At 46.2% G+C, this 16,969-nt stretch overlaps 1 protein-coding gene across 4 annotated transcripts; it reads right to left on the bottom strand.

The window, feature by feature from the left end:
- Positions 1-1,218: 1,218 nt before the first annotated feature.
- On the bottom strand, positions 1,219-7,922 carry Kcne3 (potassium voltage-gated channel subfamily E regulatory subunit 3). Of its 4 annotated transcripts, XM_038314266.1 has the most exons (5): positions 7,834-7,922; positions 7,572-7,753; positions 6,668-6,860; positions 3,869-4,009; positions 1,219-1,948 (listed from the first exon to the last, which is right to left on the bottom strand). In XM_038314266.1, the coding sequence occupies exon 5, from the start codon at positions 1,906-1,908 to the stop codon at positions 1,591-1,593; it is 318 nt and encodes a 105-aa protein (XP_038170194.1). In that variant the 5' UTR covers positions 1,909-1,948; positions 3,869-4,009; positions 6,668-6,860; positions 7,572-7,753; positions 7,834-7,922; the 3' UTR covers positions 1,219-1,590. The 4 variants fall into 4 exon arrangements, with proteins under 4 accessions (XP_038170194.1, XP_038170193.1, XP_038170195.1 ...); XM_038314265.1 differs by lacking the exon at positions 6,668-6,860; XM_038314267.1 differs by lacking the exon at positions 6,668-6,860 and having other exon boundaries at positions 7,692-7,753; positions 7,834-7,908.
- Between the last annotated feature and the right edge of the window lie 9,047 nt (positions 7,923-16,969).

Below are 16,969 nucleotides of genomic sequence, written 5' to 3'. Positions count from 1 at the left end.
GCACTTTTATGTGCTTCAGCCTAATGTAGTGAATATAAGGGCAGAACTGATAAGCCCTGACATTAAACCTTAAAGTTTATTTCATTACACTAAGGAGAAAAATGAAAGAACCAAAAAGAGAAGTACACAGCTGTTTTAGTTAGGGTTTTTAGTGCTGTGATAAACTTCATAACCAAAAGAAACCTGGGGATGAAAGGGTTTATTTTATCTTACATCTTTCAGGTCATATCTATCACTGAAGGAAATTGGGGCAGGAACCTGGCGCTAGGAACCGAAGCAGAATCTATGGGGAAAGCTACATGCTGGCTCCTTCCATCTGGCTTGTTCAGTTTGCTTTCCTGTAAACCCAGGACCACTGCCCAAGGATGACACTACTCACAGTGGCCTGGGTCCTTTCACACCAATCATCAATCAAGAAAATAACTCACAGGCTTACCTATAGGCCAGTCTGATGGGGGCATTTTCTCAGCTGAGGTTCCGAGATGACTCTAGATTGTGTCAGGTTAACAAAAACGAAAAACTTCCAACCAGATAAAGTTATAACAACTTTAAAAGTAAGATGCCCATTGGATTTCCCTTTGAACCAAGCCTTTTAGACACTGTATCCTTCAACAGGGCCATCTCCTAGGTAAAAAAGTAATCCCCTAGAAACAAACTTGAAGTTGGTGTTAGAACATTTCTCACAGAATTCAGAGTAGAAGAAGCTACACCCGAGGTAGTGAAGTCCCTGGCATTGGAGACATGACAAGGAGGAGCCTGGTGACATGGCTCAAGAGGCACATGACCATGTTGCTAGTGAATATAATGCTAAGACCTCTGCTCTTTGCAGTCTCTGTCAAGATCTTCGAAGTGCTTGAGCAATACATTAACACAATGGCATGTTTTTGGTAATATTTGTAAAAGTAAGATATTTCTTACTACCCCCTCCCCAACTATCTACCAAGATAGAGCTTGCCCAGGCTGGTCTTGAACTCCTGAACTCAAATGATCCTCCCTTCTCGGTCTTTGAGCACTAGGATTACAGGTGTGCACTACTGTGCTCCACCTCAAGTTGTTTGGGCCAGGCTCTTACTCCATGTATCACTGAAAAGTCCTAGGCAAAAAGACAAGAGTTCCTGGATTCCAGTCAAGGCACCTGTTCCGCTTTGTTGGCAGATGAGGCAAAACCCACATGTGTTGTATGTTTAAAGAAATAAAACATGAATTAACACAAACAAGTAGTATTACCTGGTTTTATCAAGGTTTCTCATGTTTGAAGATCACACATTAAAAGATTATGTTTCCAGAGCGTCTTCTGCTCCATTTCCCTTCCTCTTCCTCTTCTCCTACTCACCAGTAGCCATACTTCTATGTATTTGTTCATGGGCTCTTAGTATATAATGCCTATCTTTATCTGGAAAAAAATATCTTATCCACAAGGCCAGGCCTACCAGCCCTTCTTCTCTGGTCCCAACGACAATCTCTCTTACCAATTTCTTGTTGCCCTTGTATCGATAGAGACACTAAGGCTTGAGAGGGTCCAGAGTTCTGGGGGCCCAAGAAGACAATCCTCAGGCATCGGACTCTTCCGTCATTTTTGGGCACCTCACATCAGATCATAGACACGCGGTTCTTGATGTACACATGATAGGGGTCACTACGTTTGTCCACCTTGCGTGAACGGGTGTATCCCAGGATGAGACTGCCCACGGTGACAGCAAATAGGAACATGACAAAGAGAATATACATGTAGGAGTTGTCATTACGGCCAGGAAGGCTAGCTCGACGTTCTTCAGTTTGATTGTCTGGCCCAGGTCCTGGCCCTGGCCCAGGACGGCAAAGCAAGTGACTGTGAAGGGTGGCATTCAGAGCCTTCAGCACAGCATGGAGGCTCTTGTACCAGGTCTCAGTCCCATTGGAAGTCTCCATAGCAACAGAGATTGAGGTACAGGAAGAACTGGAACGTGATCTGATGGTAAGAGGAGAAAGGGAAGGGGTGTCTCTGTTACCAACAGCTTGAACAACTTCCCCATTTTGCTGACCTAGGCTTGAGACCCAATACCATGACTCTTCCCCACTCTACTTTGCTTGTCTGTCTTCTCCACTAAGCCACGGGCTCAGTGATAGGAAGGGTTACGTCCACTTTCCTCACTGCTGTATGTGAGCCCTCACAGACACATCCCACCGTGTGTGTGGAATAGAGCTTTTCCTGGCCATTGAAAACCATATTACTCTCTATTTTTCTTGGATTGTATAAATCAACTAGACCAGGCGACAAGAACTTTAGAGGTTATTTTAATCTAGCTCCTCCCATTTTATGCACAGGGAAACTGAGGCCCCAAACAATTAAGTAGCTTGTTCATGATCAGGGAGTAGTAAGCAGTGTCTTTTTTGAGGACTCCAGAATAGACCAAACAGTTCACCAAGGGAGAACTGTCAGGAAATATTATTATCACCTATATGTATCAAACATGGCTTTACCTACCAGGTCTCTCCCCTAGAAAAGATAGTTCTCACCATACTCATGGCAGCACTATGAAGAACGAGGGGAACATAATCAAAATAATATAGCAGCACCATACTTCTACCCAGGACTGGCCTACATTCTATGAAAGACCTTTGGGGTTCTCTGCCATCCACTGTGCTCTTGTCTGGATGAAAGAGGGAAAAGAACATAGATTCCTGAATTAAGATGTAAGAGGCAAGAAATCTGAGTTTTCCTCCGTATGGGCCAGTGGCAAGCAGGAACATCACGGTGAAATTAATGACTCAATGAGTCACTCAGACAATCATTATTTTCTCAGATTAGGGTCTGTGCTGGTGCCTAGAGAAAGCACAAACCCAGTATCACCCTCAAGGCCAGCCTCATATGATACAGGTGACAACACAGGAGCTATGTAAAAGAGCTACCTAAAGTGATTAACACTCCTTAGGGCTTAGGGAACGTTCAATGGGATGGAGTGGTTTGAGCTGGACTTTGAACCGTCCTAAGAGATAAAGAAGGCAAGGACAGGAAAGATATAAACAATGGTACATCAACAAGACAGTGCATAAAGTGTCTAGAAGAATGGAAGATCACATAAAGATGTTGGAATGGAAGATGGACAGAAGGAGGGGACAGGTTGAAGGACGGAAGAAATTGATGGGGCCAAATCACTGGAGTGCCATGTGCTGGAACTTGATCCTGTAGTTGGCTTTAAAGATACCATTGCATTTTAAGAGGGTAAAATGAGCAGATCAATAACTGTGTAGCTGCTATGTGACCTGGCAGGGGTGAGAGTTGAGGCAGGTTAGTGACAAAGATGTTTGGAGACAGGGTGCTGAGTCCTGGACCAGGATAGAAGGCATGACAAAGCAGGAGCAGGGATAGATGACTAACAGGAAGGTTGAAGGAAGAAAAGCCCCAGACAAATTTACAGACAAATACAGACAACCAGCATGGATCTAGACAAGCCCACTCAGAAGAAAGTTAGCTTCCAGGATGGATATGGCTTCCTTATCTATCAAAAAAAAAAATCATCAGTGGGAGTTGTTGAACACTGAGTGTAAAGTTTCTGGTGCAGGAAGCAAAATTCTAGAGATTTATGCCACGGCAATGTGAAGACTGGTAACACTCATATGGTTAAGAGGGCAGACTTATGGAGTTATGCATTTTTAACTATAACTAATAAGGTTGTTATGCTTCCCAAGCTTGCTGTACGTATGCATTCTTTTATTACATTACAGAGGAGTAATGTGCTTTTCATTTTGAGAAGCACATACACTCAGTTTTTAAACCCTGAGCATCCATACAGCAGAAGTGAGATCTCTCTGCTCCTGGTCAGTTTTCTTGGGTATCCTTCCTTGGAAAGGGATTTTGACTGCTAGGGCACAAATCTGGAGAACTCACCAAACAGTACAGAAACTCCGCTGGCTCTGAGACATCTTTGAGAATCTCCTTGTGGATGTCCCACAACTCCTCAGTTCCTTGATCTCACCAGGGTGCATCTGGATACAGCCAGAGTCTTGGCGTTGACAGGAAGGCTGAGAGCTAGGAATTGGGGAAGAGGCAAGAGAGGCGGAAGAGAAAGGAACCAGTCACACAAACCTCAGAACCAAGGGTGGATCCCCCAACGTCAGTTCCTAAGAGTTGTACAATCATCTTTCTGTGGGTTCTGGCCCCACCCTACCACTCCTCTCCCTTCCTGCAACAGCTAGAGCTGTAGCTACAAGAACTGTGTGATGGCCAAGGAGCATCTGATTGTCGTCTCCCAGTCCCAGGTTCATAACGTCTTAACTGGGTGACTTTGGGATTTAAATAAATCCCATATTTAACCTGTGGACCAGCCAATGGTACAACCTAAAAATCTTCTCTTTCTCCAGGGTGCTGGCACCTTAGCAGAAGCTTTCTAGAACCCAGTAGAATGAGCTGAGTGGTAAAATGGGAGTCTTCAGTTTCATAGAAATAAGTGGAACGCTGCTAATCAAATATGTGTGGACAGACAGTGTATGGATGTGTCCCAGCAGACCACTGGGTTGGCTCAGTGAGGAAAGGTGCCTGTTGCTAACCCTGATGGCCTGAGTTTGATCCTGGAATCTACATGGTGAAAAGAGAGAAACAACTCCTAAAAGTTGTCCTCTGATGTCATAAAGTAATTAAACATGTTACAGAATTAACTCTCTGTAGCATGGCTTTGCTGTGAAGATTAAAGAGTATTCTGTAAGTCACGGCTGTAATGACACAGATGGTGGTGGTGGTCTATGTAGTGCAGGGGCTAGACTGGAGGGCCTTCAGAATTCATTAAGGCTAAATGTCCACATTTTACAGCAGAGGAAATGGAAGCCTAGGCAGCAGTCTTGGTCCAGCTGCCACTTGTGTGACTTTGGGCATGTGATTTCCATGGTTTTGGATCTCAGCTTCTTCTATCTGCATCTGCAAAATGAAGGGGTCATGGTCAGCTCAAACGTCCTGTGATGGTATGAATCACAGAGCCATGTTGTGAGATCTTGGGAGATTGGGTTGGCTAGAGGAAGCAGCCTCTGGGAGCTTTCAAGAGGTATCTCAGCCCGAGACGGAGAAGGCTGCAGAGTCTTTCTAGTGGATTAAGATATTCCTGAGTCTCTGGATTAACTTACACCTGACGTCATGGCCTAGGTAAACCGAGGGCCAACTGATTGACTTGTACCCTTTTCCTCCTAGCTTCCTACCTGTGTGGGCGGTCTATCCCAGGAAAGAGACAGATTGTGTAGGAAATGGAAGTAAGGGGCAAGTGAAGGACAAAGTGGAATTCACTGAGTGGAGTGGAGAGGCAAGCAACCTTTCACCTATCAGACCCTCCCGGGACATTTGGAGTTCTGACGGGAGGAACACAGAAGCCGTATCATGTACTCTCTTGAGCGAACTAAAAAGAAGTGGTGATTGTCAAACTCCTGTGGATGAGCCCCTGCCACTGGCTCCACCTCCCTATGGCTTTCTCAGTCTGTGCCCACGGCGGTGAGCTCCAAGCCATGGACTCAGTAGACATTGCCTGCACTTCATGTCTCCTGCCTTTGCTTAAACTGTTTTCTTAAGCAGAAATTCCTTGGTACTTTCCATTTGCTCAGCAAACTCATCCATTCGTCCCTTCCCAAGACATCTGCCCCTCTTCCACTCAATAACTAGTTTCTCTTGTTGTTACCAGAGGGCTTTGAAAACAGCCTCGTTAGAAAACCCTGCTACAGGAAAAAAAAAAAAAAAAAAAAAAAAAGGAAGGAAAGAAAACCCTGCTCCTCAGCCATTGTGGGTGAGTGGACATGTGGGCCCAGTGTGTGTGCACATGTGCTTGGAGATTTCCAGGCAAGGAGCTGGGCCTCATGCATTTCTTTTTTCTCCAGGCCTGTTTACACAGCAAGCACTGAAGAACAAGAGAACAAGTGAACCAATACCTCTTCTATTAGAGAGCCCCCCACCCCTTAACTCTCCTCCCAACAGATTCCTGAAAACAGCATTCAATGATTTCAGAGGAAAACAGAGAAGTAATAACTCTAAGTTAGATCAAGACAGGCTGTCTTAGGGAAAGGAGAGGCTCCTTGATCAGGTGGTAATGAAACAGGCAAGGGAAATAGTGAGCCTTCTTTGGAAGCCCAGACACTTCCTGCATCTGATCTGAACCCGTTTATCCAAAGGGCAAACATTCTTGGCCCCCAAACATCAGTAAATGGTTTTGCAACACTCTTCCCTGTGTACCTAGGTGTGGCCGTCCACACCCACAAACCGTACACACTCAGCCTGTGATCTTGCCTTTCAAGGGAGCCTTTCATGAGCCCAGCCTTGGCTTGTGTCTGGCTGTGTGGCCTTGAATACTGCGTTTCTTTCCTCTGAAAGGCATCTGTAAGATGGGGGCAATTACCCATGCCTGGCTTACCTCGTGAACACTGGAAGAGACAATAGATGGGGAAGTGTTTTGGAAGCAGCAAAGGCAAGAGAATATTGCTGGGAAGGCTCCTGACATGGTTCCCCAGCTGTCTCCACATCATATATATAATATATATTATATATACATATACACATATATATAAAACTTACATAATAAATTCACCCCTTATTACCAAGAACAGTCCCCCTGTGTGCCACTCCCTGCCGTGGCCCTCCCACCCTCCACAGAAACCAGGCGGTTCTTATTTCTTTTCGTGAATCTCCGAACCGTGGTCCTCCTGCATTGTCTCCCACCTTTTCCGGTGAATCCTGCCTCCCTCGCCATTTAGAAGTGCCTCCCGCAGTGTGAGAACGAGGAGATCTGGGTTTCTGCCCCCTACTGATCCAGTATGTGTAGCCGCGTGTAGACCGGAGGTTCTTGGTCTTGTCTGGCCTCCCTCTGAGAAGCTACTTCAAGTACCCCCACATTTACAGATAGGAATGTGCCCTGAGAAGTGTGAAGAAAGTTGCTTGTTGGTTTTCATCTTAGGGTGTTAACAGACTTTAAAAGCAGTTTTTTAACACTTCCAGCATAGCAACCCTCCATTTGGCATTGACAAAGTGGCTGAGTGCCAGAGAGAATGTGTTTATTCGATATCTGCACGTGAAATAGGGTACTGAGCTAGGGGCGAAGAAACACTGGTTCTAATTCAATTTGGCCCCCCGGTGTGACCCTAGATAGGGGCCTCAGTTTTCTCACATGCAAATGAATGAGGCTTAGGAAGTAGGAATTAGGAGGGATTGCTACCTGGGCTTTTGCACACTGGCTGAGATAAGAGACCTCCCAAACATTCCCTTGTGCCCTAATGTGGTTTATGTGGAGCAACTGGAGCATGCAATCCATTCTACAGGGGGCGATTTTTAGAAAAGAAAGCCCAAGTCACAGAGCCATGGTTGACCCGTACAGGTTTACCCTGCCTGAAAACTAGAAACCAAGATGCCTGCCTTCCAACCTAGATCTGCTACTAGCCACAGAAGTTGCTTTGGGAGTCCCGCGCTTTCCTGGGAACTGGTCGCAGAAGGCTAGTCACAGTGAAGAGCAGAAAGGGCAAGGCAGTTAGTTCTGCAGAGCCCGCGGCTTTGGTCGAGCAAGACCGACTCCTGGAATGTTGCTTCCATGAGTACCCCCTGCAGACCTGTAGGTGTTCTACATCTTCACCTGTCTGCAGGAATGGAGGAGCCTTTGCTGCCTGGACGGAGTAGTGGGAGGACGTGTGTTAGCCTTCCACGATTTCCACGATCAGCTAAACTTTCATCTACTTGTGTTGCTGGGGGATACCTGCTCTTCTCTCTGGGGAGGATCCACTCGGTATTTTAGTAGCACCCCAAACCGGGTCCTCCCTGTTAAGAAAAACACATACTGAACCTCGCCGAGGAGACGGAAACCCCTGCACTTCTCCAACCCTGTGCGTGCGCCTTACCTGCCTCTGCGATCTTCCCCTGTGAGCGCTGCTATGATGCCCAGCAGCGCTCCTTGCCGTCACAGCTCTGCACTGCTCACGATCCCGTTTTTTCCCTTCCCAGCGTGTCCCCTCCTCCGGCCCCGCCCTGTGCTAGCACACCAGCTTCACCGCTGGCTAGCTTCGCGCGCCTCCGCCCAGCTCCTTAGCCTCACCCGGTTGTGGGGAACCGCCCGCTTCCTGGACCTGAGACCAAATTTTTCTCGGTCTCACAATTTGTGTCTCTATGTCTTAGCCAACTTAGCAAAAAGCTGATCTCCAGAGACCCAGACCAAGGGCTAGCCATTGGTGGAGTTGGTGTGGCACCTGTGTGGTTGTGTGGCCCTGTGCCGCTCCCTACTGTGGCCTTAGTTTCCTCACAGCTGGGTATCACCTTTCTATCACAGACTTATGGTAGGGTCAGACGTGTTCTCGGAATCCAAGATACTAAAACAGTAATAGCCAGGAAAAAAAAAAATGTGATTCTAACACAAACCCTGTTTTCCAGTTTGCAGATGCCCAAATTTGGGGGTGCGCGGGGTTTGTGTGTGTGTATGTGACTTATCTATACTTACCAAGCAAGTTAGTCAGAGCGCAAACTCAGAATCCATTACACTCCAGCAGGTGCCTCCTCCTTCAGTAGACCCTCAGGCGTTCCCGATCAACTTGCATCCAGCCACATCTTAATGGGTGTCTGCCCCAGATCACTGGGTCCTCATTCAAATTGTTTCTGATGATGTTACAGGCTATGTAAAAGAGAAGAAGCCCAGGTAAGCCTGGAAATGGGGCCAGGAGGCCATCAACAGGAAGATGACAGAAACATGGACCAGCCTCTCAGGGACTTAGGGACCACTTATTCAAGCTCTTTTTACCAGCGGAGGGCCACACAACGCATTCAGATGAGCTTCCTCACACCCTTGCAGAGATCTACTGCAGTATTTCTGAGGCATGCAATTTCAATCACAGAGTTTTAGTATGTGATTATCTAAGAAGTGCTTAGGATGAGGGCGGGGGGAACCTGTCATGTGGTAGGCATCTTATGCATAATTTCTAATCTTCAAAACACATCATTGCTGTGTTGTTTCTGTGCCATACGCTTCTATGCATCCATTCCTCCCTAAACTGGAGAATACTTCTCAGAGAAGGCACCTGGCCACCTAGGTATGCTCTTAGTTTCCAGTCTACAAACCAAGGGAGTGCTGGTTTCAGTAAAGTAGACTTCAGGCTCCTCCCAGAGGCTCTGATTCAGAAGAACTAGGGCCCAGAAATCAGTATTTTAAAAAACAAGACTCCCAGTGATGCTCAACACTAGCCTTGAGGGCACCTGACATACAAGTGGAGCACAGACATATATGCAGGCAAAATACACACACACACACACACACACACACAAACACACACACACACACCAAACAAACAAACAAAAAAACACACATAGGGTGGAAAAGATGGTTCAGCAACTAAGAACAACTGTTGTTCCCTTTAACCCAACACTTCCCATCCAGGGTTATGATTGACTCCAACCCTGGGACAGAGCTGGGTACCAAGTCATTCTCAGTACCAAATCTAGCACAGAGTAGATGCTAAGATGAATTTGTTAAGTGAAGAATGAAGAATGAATGAATGAATGAATGATGGTTATGGCCATGGAGATCACTTGACATTGTGCTCTCAAGGAAAACTCTCCAAGAAAAGATACACTTGGAGAAAGCCTGAAGGAAAGGCAGGGTGCTTTTCAGCCTCCAGGCTGAATCCTGTTGGCATCAGACTCCCAGGTCTGACAACTCACTCGTCCTTAAATGACACACGCTGAGTCCAGAGCTCCAGCTCCCCCTCAATCTCCGTCTCACATTCAGCAGAAAACAGGTGACACCTGAACCGGGACGATTTAAAGAAAGTATGATGAGGGCTTAGGAAACCAGCGAGGAGCAGGGCAGTACACTGGTTAGCAGCGGCAGGAAGGGAAGCCAGCAGGGGAATGAAAGGTAGAGGGGATGGGGATTTCCAAGAATCTGGTGAAGGACAGGGGTGGAGTTACAACCAACCATGCTGGAATAAATACCAGTCTCTCTTCCCCTCCTGCCCTTGGCTTTCTACCACTGCCTCCTCTTGGCTTAACCCAGATGCAAGCTCCAGAGCCAGGAGGCCTGTGGGGGGCAGAACACTGGCACACGGAGGGACAAGCAGAAGGATCTAACAGAGGCAATGACGACAGGCAGGATGGGTGGTTCTTCTTGTGTTCCCTCCCAGTCTTGGGTCTGGGGGTGAGGAGATGAAGTGGTGGGAGCAAGAGAAGTAAGGTGTGTGAGAGGAGGGTGTGAAACATCTCGGGAAGTAGAAGACAGCAACCTTCAATTTGGAAAGTACCCGTGTGCTCTCCATCTCTCCCGGCCTTTAGCTGTGCTATTCTCTCTGCCTGGACGTACTTCCTCGCAGAAAGGTCTCCTGCATGAAGTCAGATGTCCTCCTCTCTCTCTCTAGGATCCATTCCCATCTATTTTCCCTTTCCTTACAATATCACTCTGATTAAAGGGATTTTCTCTTCTTAGAGAGAGTGCCTTCTGAGGTGAGAAAAATCTCCCTGACTTCTCAAATCTCCAAACTCATTGAAAATATGCCTGGTTGGGGAGGCCTCCAGTCTAAGGGTGGTGATCCCTGGCTCATAAGTACGCTGTTTGTTTCTTTGGGTGCTTCAAATCATTCACCTCAAAAATCATCAGATGTTTGGAAGACAAGCAACAGATGTGGCTGTCTTTCCTGGAGCACATCTGAACTCAGTCAGGCAGAATCTCCTAATTCTTCTGAGTCTAGTAGTCTCCTAGACAGTAAAGCCTTCAGTGCAGTGGAGGGAAAAGCCAGCTGAGGACATCATTGGCTCTGGGACCTGGGCCAAATTACTTTACACTTCAGGATCATTGCCTGCCAAACAGGAATCTTGGTCCTGCAAATCTCAGAGGGTCCTGAAAAGCAAATGAAGGCACAGCTTGGAAAGCACCCCGAGGATTTAGGATTATTGTTGCTGTGATGACCAACGCACCTTGGAGAGGAAAGAATTTATTTTTCTTGTGTCCACATTCCTGTTCATCACTGAAGGAAGTCAGGACAGGAACTTAAACAGGGCAGGAACCTGGAGGCAGGAGCTGATGCAGAGGCCGTGGAGGGGTGCTGCTTACTGGCTTGTTCATCATGGCTTGCTTAGCCTGCTTTCTTATAGAACCCAAGACCACTAACCTGGGGATGGCTCCACCCACAATCACTAATTAAAATGTCTTACAGGCTTGCCTACAGTTCATCTTATGGAGACATTTTCTCAACTGAGGCTCCCTCCTCTCAGATGACTCTAACTTATATCAAGTCAACATAAAACTTGCCAGCATACTTACGGAGGAGTCATTATGGGTTTCTCCACCAGATCAGCAACTTTTAGTCAACATAAAACTTGCCAGCATACTTACGGAGGAGTCATTATGGGTTTCTCCACCAGATCAGCAACTTTTGAAAGGAAGGGCTGTGCTTTGGAGTTTTTCAATATTTGTAAACCAACACAAGGCTACTAAAGACCAAAACGCTGGTCCTGACTGAGGTTTTCCTACTTGATGTGTCAGAAGTGAATTTGGATCTCCCAGAAAAAGGTCTTCGGACAAGGACCTAATCACAAATAGGTCATACATGAAGAGATGCATTAGGAAAGTGGGGCCTTAACTTGATTACTCATTTTGTCTACAGGTGTGTCTCTGCTGCAAGGCTGTGACTCCTAGAATGGGCTGGACAGACTGAGGACACATTGGCCAATAGAAGCCTACTGAGGGGTGCCATGGGGTCTAGGAACCATCTTACATGAAAATAGAAGAATCAAGAATGTTTTGCTTGGAAAGACCCCCAACTGAGAATTAATCCGCTTTCTGATTTTGCAGACCATTTCTGGACATTGCTTCTGGAATGAAGCCACAGGTGTGCAGCTACCACGCTGGCTGCAGAGCTCACAGTCTGGATGGTTTTGGACACATAGACAAGGAACTATGGCACAGTGTGGTCAGGGCCACCAGGAGACATGAGGGTTATGCCCAAGAAAGGCCTCGGGGGAGACATTCCGGGAGGGCCCAAGTATGACAATGTTGGTAACAGATTTTGGTTTAGGTTAAAAAATGATTTTCCTTTTTAAAAGATTTACTGCTTTTATTTTTGTTTTGTTTTTGTTTGTTTTCTTAATAGGTTTTCTCTGTATAGTTTGGTGCCTGTCCTGGAACTAGCTCTTTGTTTGTTTTTTGAGACAGGATTTCTCTAATAGCTTTGGAGCCTGTCCTGGAACTAGCTCTTATAGACCAGGCTGGTCTTGAACTCACAAAGATCTACCTGCCTCTGTCTCCCGAGTGTGGGGATTAAAGGCGTGCACCACCACCATCCGGCTAAATATTTATTACTTTTTAAATTTATGTGTTCGCCTGGGCGTGGTGGTTTACAACTTTAATCCTACCACTTGGGAGGCAGCGGTAGGACAATTTTATGAGCTGGTGGCCAGCCTGATCTACATAGCAAGCTCCAGTCCAGCCAAGGCTATAATGAAACACTCTCAAAAAGCCAATAACAACAACAGCAACAATCGTAATAATATAAGTTTATGTATATGTTGTGAGCCTGCTAGGCTGGGCATAATTGTTGACCTGTAACCCAGAACCTGGGATATGGAGGCAAGAGGATCAATTAAGTTCTGGTCCTGGGCCACGTGAAACCCTGACAAAGCAAAAGACGAAAGGGTTCTGGGGTTGAGCTTTGTGTGGAGCGCTTGTTCAACATGCACAAGGTAGACTCCATCGCGTGCTAACAGAAACGGGCAAAGGGCCAGCTCAGGAGGAAGATCTGGGGTATGTGAGTAAGGCTTCCCTGGGAAGCCACGGACTGAACACTGATGTGTATCAGCAGAAGGACAAATATAAAGGCTCATCACCGGGCGATGGTGGCGCACGCCTTTAATCCCAGCACTCGGGAGGCAGAAGCCCCGGACTGAACACTGATGTGTATCAGCAGAAGGACAAATATAAAGGCTCATCATGCAAGCTATTAAACCACCACTTCCTCCTCTGTGCTAGCAATGCAGATATAAAACAAAAGCAGAAGGCAGTGGCTTGGGCGGCACATTCGTTTAGTCTCAGCAGTCAGGAGGCAAAGGCGGGCACAGCTACCTAGTAACACTGCACAAACAAACAAAACAACAACAACAAGAAAATAAGCAAGCTACCAAAGTTAATCTTTCATATATAGAAGTTCATAATTCTGGGAATTCGGAAAAATAAATACTATGACCTTAGTCTAGTGTCTCTTTGTTGTTCTTTTAAGACACAGTCTCATGTATCCCAGGATGGCCTTGAACTTGATATGTATTGGAGGATAATATTGAACTTCTGATTCTCCTGCCTTCAGCTCTTAAATGCCAGGATAACAAGGACACCCCACCATGCCTTGTTTCCTGCAGAGGTGGGTAATGAACAGAGTTTCAAGCACTCCGGGCAAGCACTCTACCAACTGAGTGATAACCCCAGCCCCACAGTCTTGTTTTCAAAAACAAAAGATTAGTACCAACCTTAATGTCTCCACTAGGAACTAGTTAAATAAACAAGGCACAGAAAATCATTCAATGGAATACTGAATAGTCCTTTAACAAAGTGAAATGGTTTTTTTTTTGGTTTTCTTTGGTTTATTTTTTTTTATTTAAAAATTTCCATCTCCTCCCCTCCTCCTCCCCCTCCCTCCCCCTCCCCTCCACCCATACCCCCCCCCTCCCTCTCCAGGCCAAGGAGCCATCAGGGTTCCCTACTCTATGTTAAGTCCAAGGTCCTCCCAACTCCCCCCAGGTCCAGGAAGGTAATCAACCAAGCTGACAAGGCCCACACAGAGCCCGTCCACGCCGTAGAATCCAAGCCCATCGCCATTGTCCTTGGCTTCTCAGTCAGCCTCCACCGTCAACCACATTCAGAGAGTCTGGTTTGGTCTCATGTTCCGTCAGTCCCATTCCAACTGGAGTTGGTGATCTCCCGTTAGATCTGTCCCACCGTCTCCATGGGTGAACGCACTCCTCACGGTCCTGACTTTCTTTCTCATGTTCTCTCTCCTTCTGCTCCTCATCAGGACCTTGGGAGCTCAGTCCGGTGCTCCAATGTGGGGCTCAGAGGGAGTAGGCCAAATCACCTTGGCCTGAGTAGTGCCATTTTTACTTCAACCTCCCCTTTACCTGCAGGATGAAATAAAGTTCAGGCTCCCAAGCCCTAGAGAAGCTGAGAACTTTCCAGTGGCTGACCAACTTCCTCCCTAAACCGTAGAAATGGTCATCATACATCTTTAGTTCTCTGGAAACATTATGGCTGTTCCCAAGAACAGAAGGAACAAATGAAGTTGATTGGTTGGATTGAGAGGCTTGCATTGTATATCAGTCGACAATGATGGAACATTCAAGGAAGCCCCTAATCTATAAATCCTGACTGGTGAAAAATTATAACTGTAGCTTGGCGATAAATGTTATGCTTAAAAACCCCACTTCTGCCCCTGCTCAGGGCTGTCAGGAGAAACGAGGCTCCCAAGTCCTTGCTTGTACCACAGCCCTGATCGATCAATGACCCGCTTATGTGGTGATTTAATAAATCTTTGGAACTCATAAGTGTTCTCTCTCTCCTTCCCCATGACACATAACGGGCTGGGTGTAACATTATGTGCTGATCTGAAGCAACATCCTAAGCAGAGGGTTAGCACACGATACGCTACTATGTGAGAAAGGGTGGCATAAGCACATATGTGCATTCATTTACATGTGCATGCACACATATATGCATACATTTACACACGCGCAAATATTCTAAAACATATACTTAAGTTTCCAGGGAAGAAGGCCGGGGTTGCAGGGCTGAGGGACTGGAACAACTCTTACATTTCAACATGCTATACCCTTAAATTTTTATTCTGCATACATGCACTATTTAAATTTTTATTCTGCGTGCATTATTAAATGATGAAGGCCAGGCCTGGTGGCAGACTCCTATAATCCAAGCACTTAGGAGGTGAAGGCAGAAAGACCAGGATTTCAAGTTCTGCTGCTTCATAGCAAACTTGGGCAAACAAACAAATAAAAACCAATAAAAGCTTTTAGTAAAACAAAATTAAATCATTCAAAAACACAAATCATATGCCAAGTTGTGCACACTCACAATCCTAATACTTGGGGGACTTAGGAAGGAGAGGTGTATTGAGTTTAAGACCTGCCTGGACTGCATATTGAGATCTGAAAAAACAAACAAACAAACAAACAAGCAAAAATATGTTAATTATAAAGACCATATAACAACACGGAAAACTGATGCCAAACTTTAAGAGAGGGTTTTTGTATGCAGCAAGATACACCTGGCCATGTTCCCAAAGCTGGTTCCGTCTGGTTTCCTGGTCATCCTCACTGAAGGAACAAGATCCTAGACCATTAACTGCAGCCAGTCACGTCCGTACCCTCAACACTGGCCCACCAGACCCTGGACAATCTGTTTACGCATGAGGAAAAGCTTCTGAACAAACAACAGGGGGGCTTTCTCCAGGGGGAGGCCAGGGAGCTACATATCTTCCTCTTGCTCAGCTTCCTTCCTGAAGGAAGGTCCCCAGTGGGAAACCGGAGGTGAGATCTGTCCTGTCAGGAAGGAGAGCCAGGAATCTGCACCAGCAGCCTGACATGATGCCACAAGCCAACCTCCGCTAAACTCTGGTATTCTGCCCCCTATCCTCCCTGGCTCTGCCCACCTGCTGTTGGAGGCTCCTTTCCTTCAGGACAGAAGCCTCATTCCCTTTAGAGAACAGCCTTCTACCCTGACCATCTATATGTATATGATCTCATTCAAAACACCTGGCTTCTCAGTGGCATGTTTTAGAAACCTATGTGTTTTGTTTCATGTGTATAAGAAGAGGGCGTTGGATCCCCTGAACTGGAGTTACAGATGGTTGTGAATCCCCATGTGGATGCTGGGAACTGAACCTTGGTTCTCTACAAGAGCAACACCTGCTCTTAGCTGCTGAGCCATCCCTCCAGCCCCATCCTACCTGTTCTCACCCATAAAATCGTCCCACCCATAAAATCGTCCTATACTGACAAGCTGCTAGGCAAACAAAAGAAGCGCAGCTTCTTTCTACAACCAGCACCATTTCCGGGCTACCTTCTTGTCCGTCTCCTCTGCCTGCTCCTCTTCAGCCTGCGTCTCATCCATCACAGCCTTCCTCTCTCTCCTAGGGCTCACCACACCCATGCACCAGATCCATATAGCCAGCTGTCTCTGAGCTTTCTCCATGTTCATCTCCCGTGACTGTCTCAAACTGGATCCATCAACAACTTAACTTGGTTACAGAGAGTCCCAGGCAGTGAACAGTATCACCTGTGACAGATATTCCCACTTTGGTTCAGTACATCCTCCCAAGTTATTCTAGATCCTGCCTAGTTGACAGTTTACACCATCATAGGTCTTCCCAAGTGTGAGCTAATGGGTGAGTAGTCCAATTAACTCATGGTTTTGCTACCAAAATATGCTAGGTTTGCACGAACTGAACTGAAATGTACAGGGTTATTGTAAGGATTAAATGAAATAACTTTTCACTGGAAAAATATTGCCATAGTCCACGTTCAGTAAGTGCTGGTAGCACAAAATTAATCATTAATTTATATAGAAAGAAGGCAATCAGTCAGTCTTATCATTTTTACCCCTTAGATAAAGAGCTGGGCAGCAGCAGCTTGCATTTATCACTTTCTGCTTCCTGATTGTGGATGTGATGTGGACAACTGCATTAAACTTCTGCCACCTTGACTAACCCATCTTGTTGGTTCATACCTTTGAACTGTGAGCTACATCAAACCTTTTTTCCTATAAAAAAAATCAAAACAAAAACAAAACAACAACCTTAACTTAGCATCTTCCTACCCAAACCTGGTTCTCATCCACTGCCTTCTGTCCATCCATATCTCTAGAACCTGGAAGTCTGGCACCCACTGGCCTGCTCAATCCTTGACTCCAGCCCAGCAGTCACGTAGTCCTTTGATGTGGACTGGGAAATAGAGAAAGTTTGCTGAAGCACACAGCAAACAATAGCAGAGAGAAGGCTA

The sequence above is a fragment of the Arvicola amphibius genome, chromosome 12 (assembly GCF_903992535.2).
Source record: "Arvicola amphibius chromosome 12, mArvAmp1.2, whole genome shotgun sequence".
Classification (NCBI taxonomy): domain Eukaryota; kingdom Metazoa; phylum Chordata; class Mammalia; order Rodentia; family Cricetidae; genus Arvicola; species Arvicola amphibius.
The sequence above is the reverse complement of the archived record's forward strand: the minus strand, read 5'-3'. Positions and strand labels throughout refer to the sequence as shown.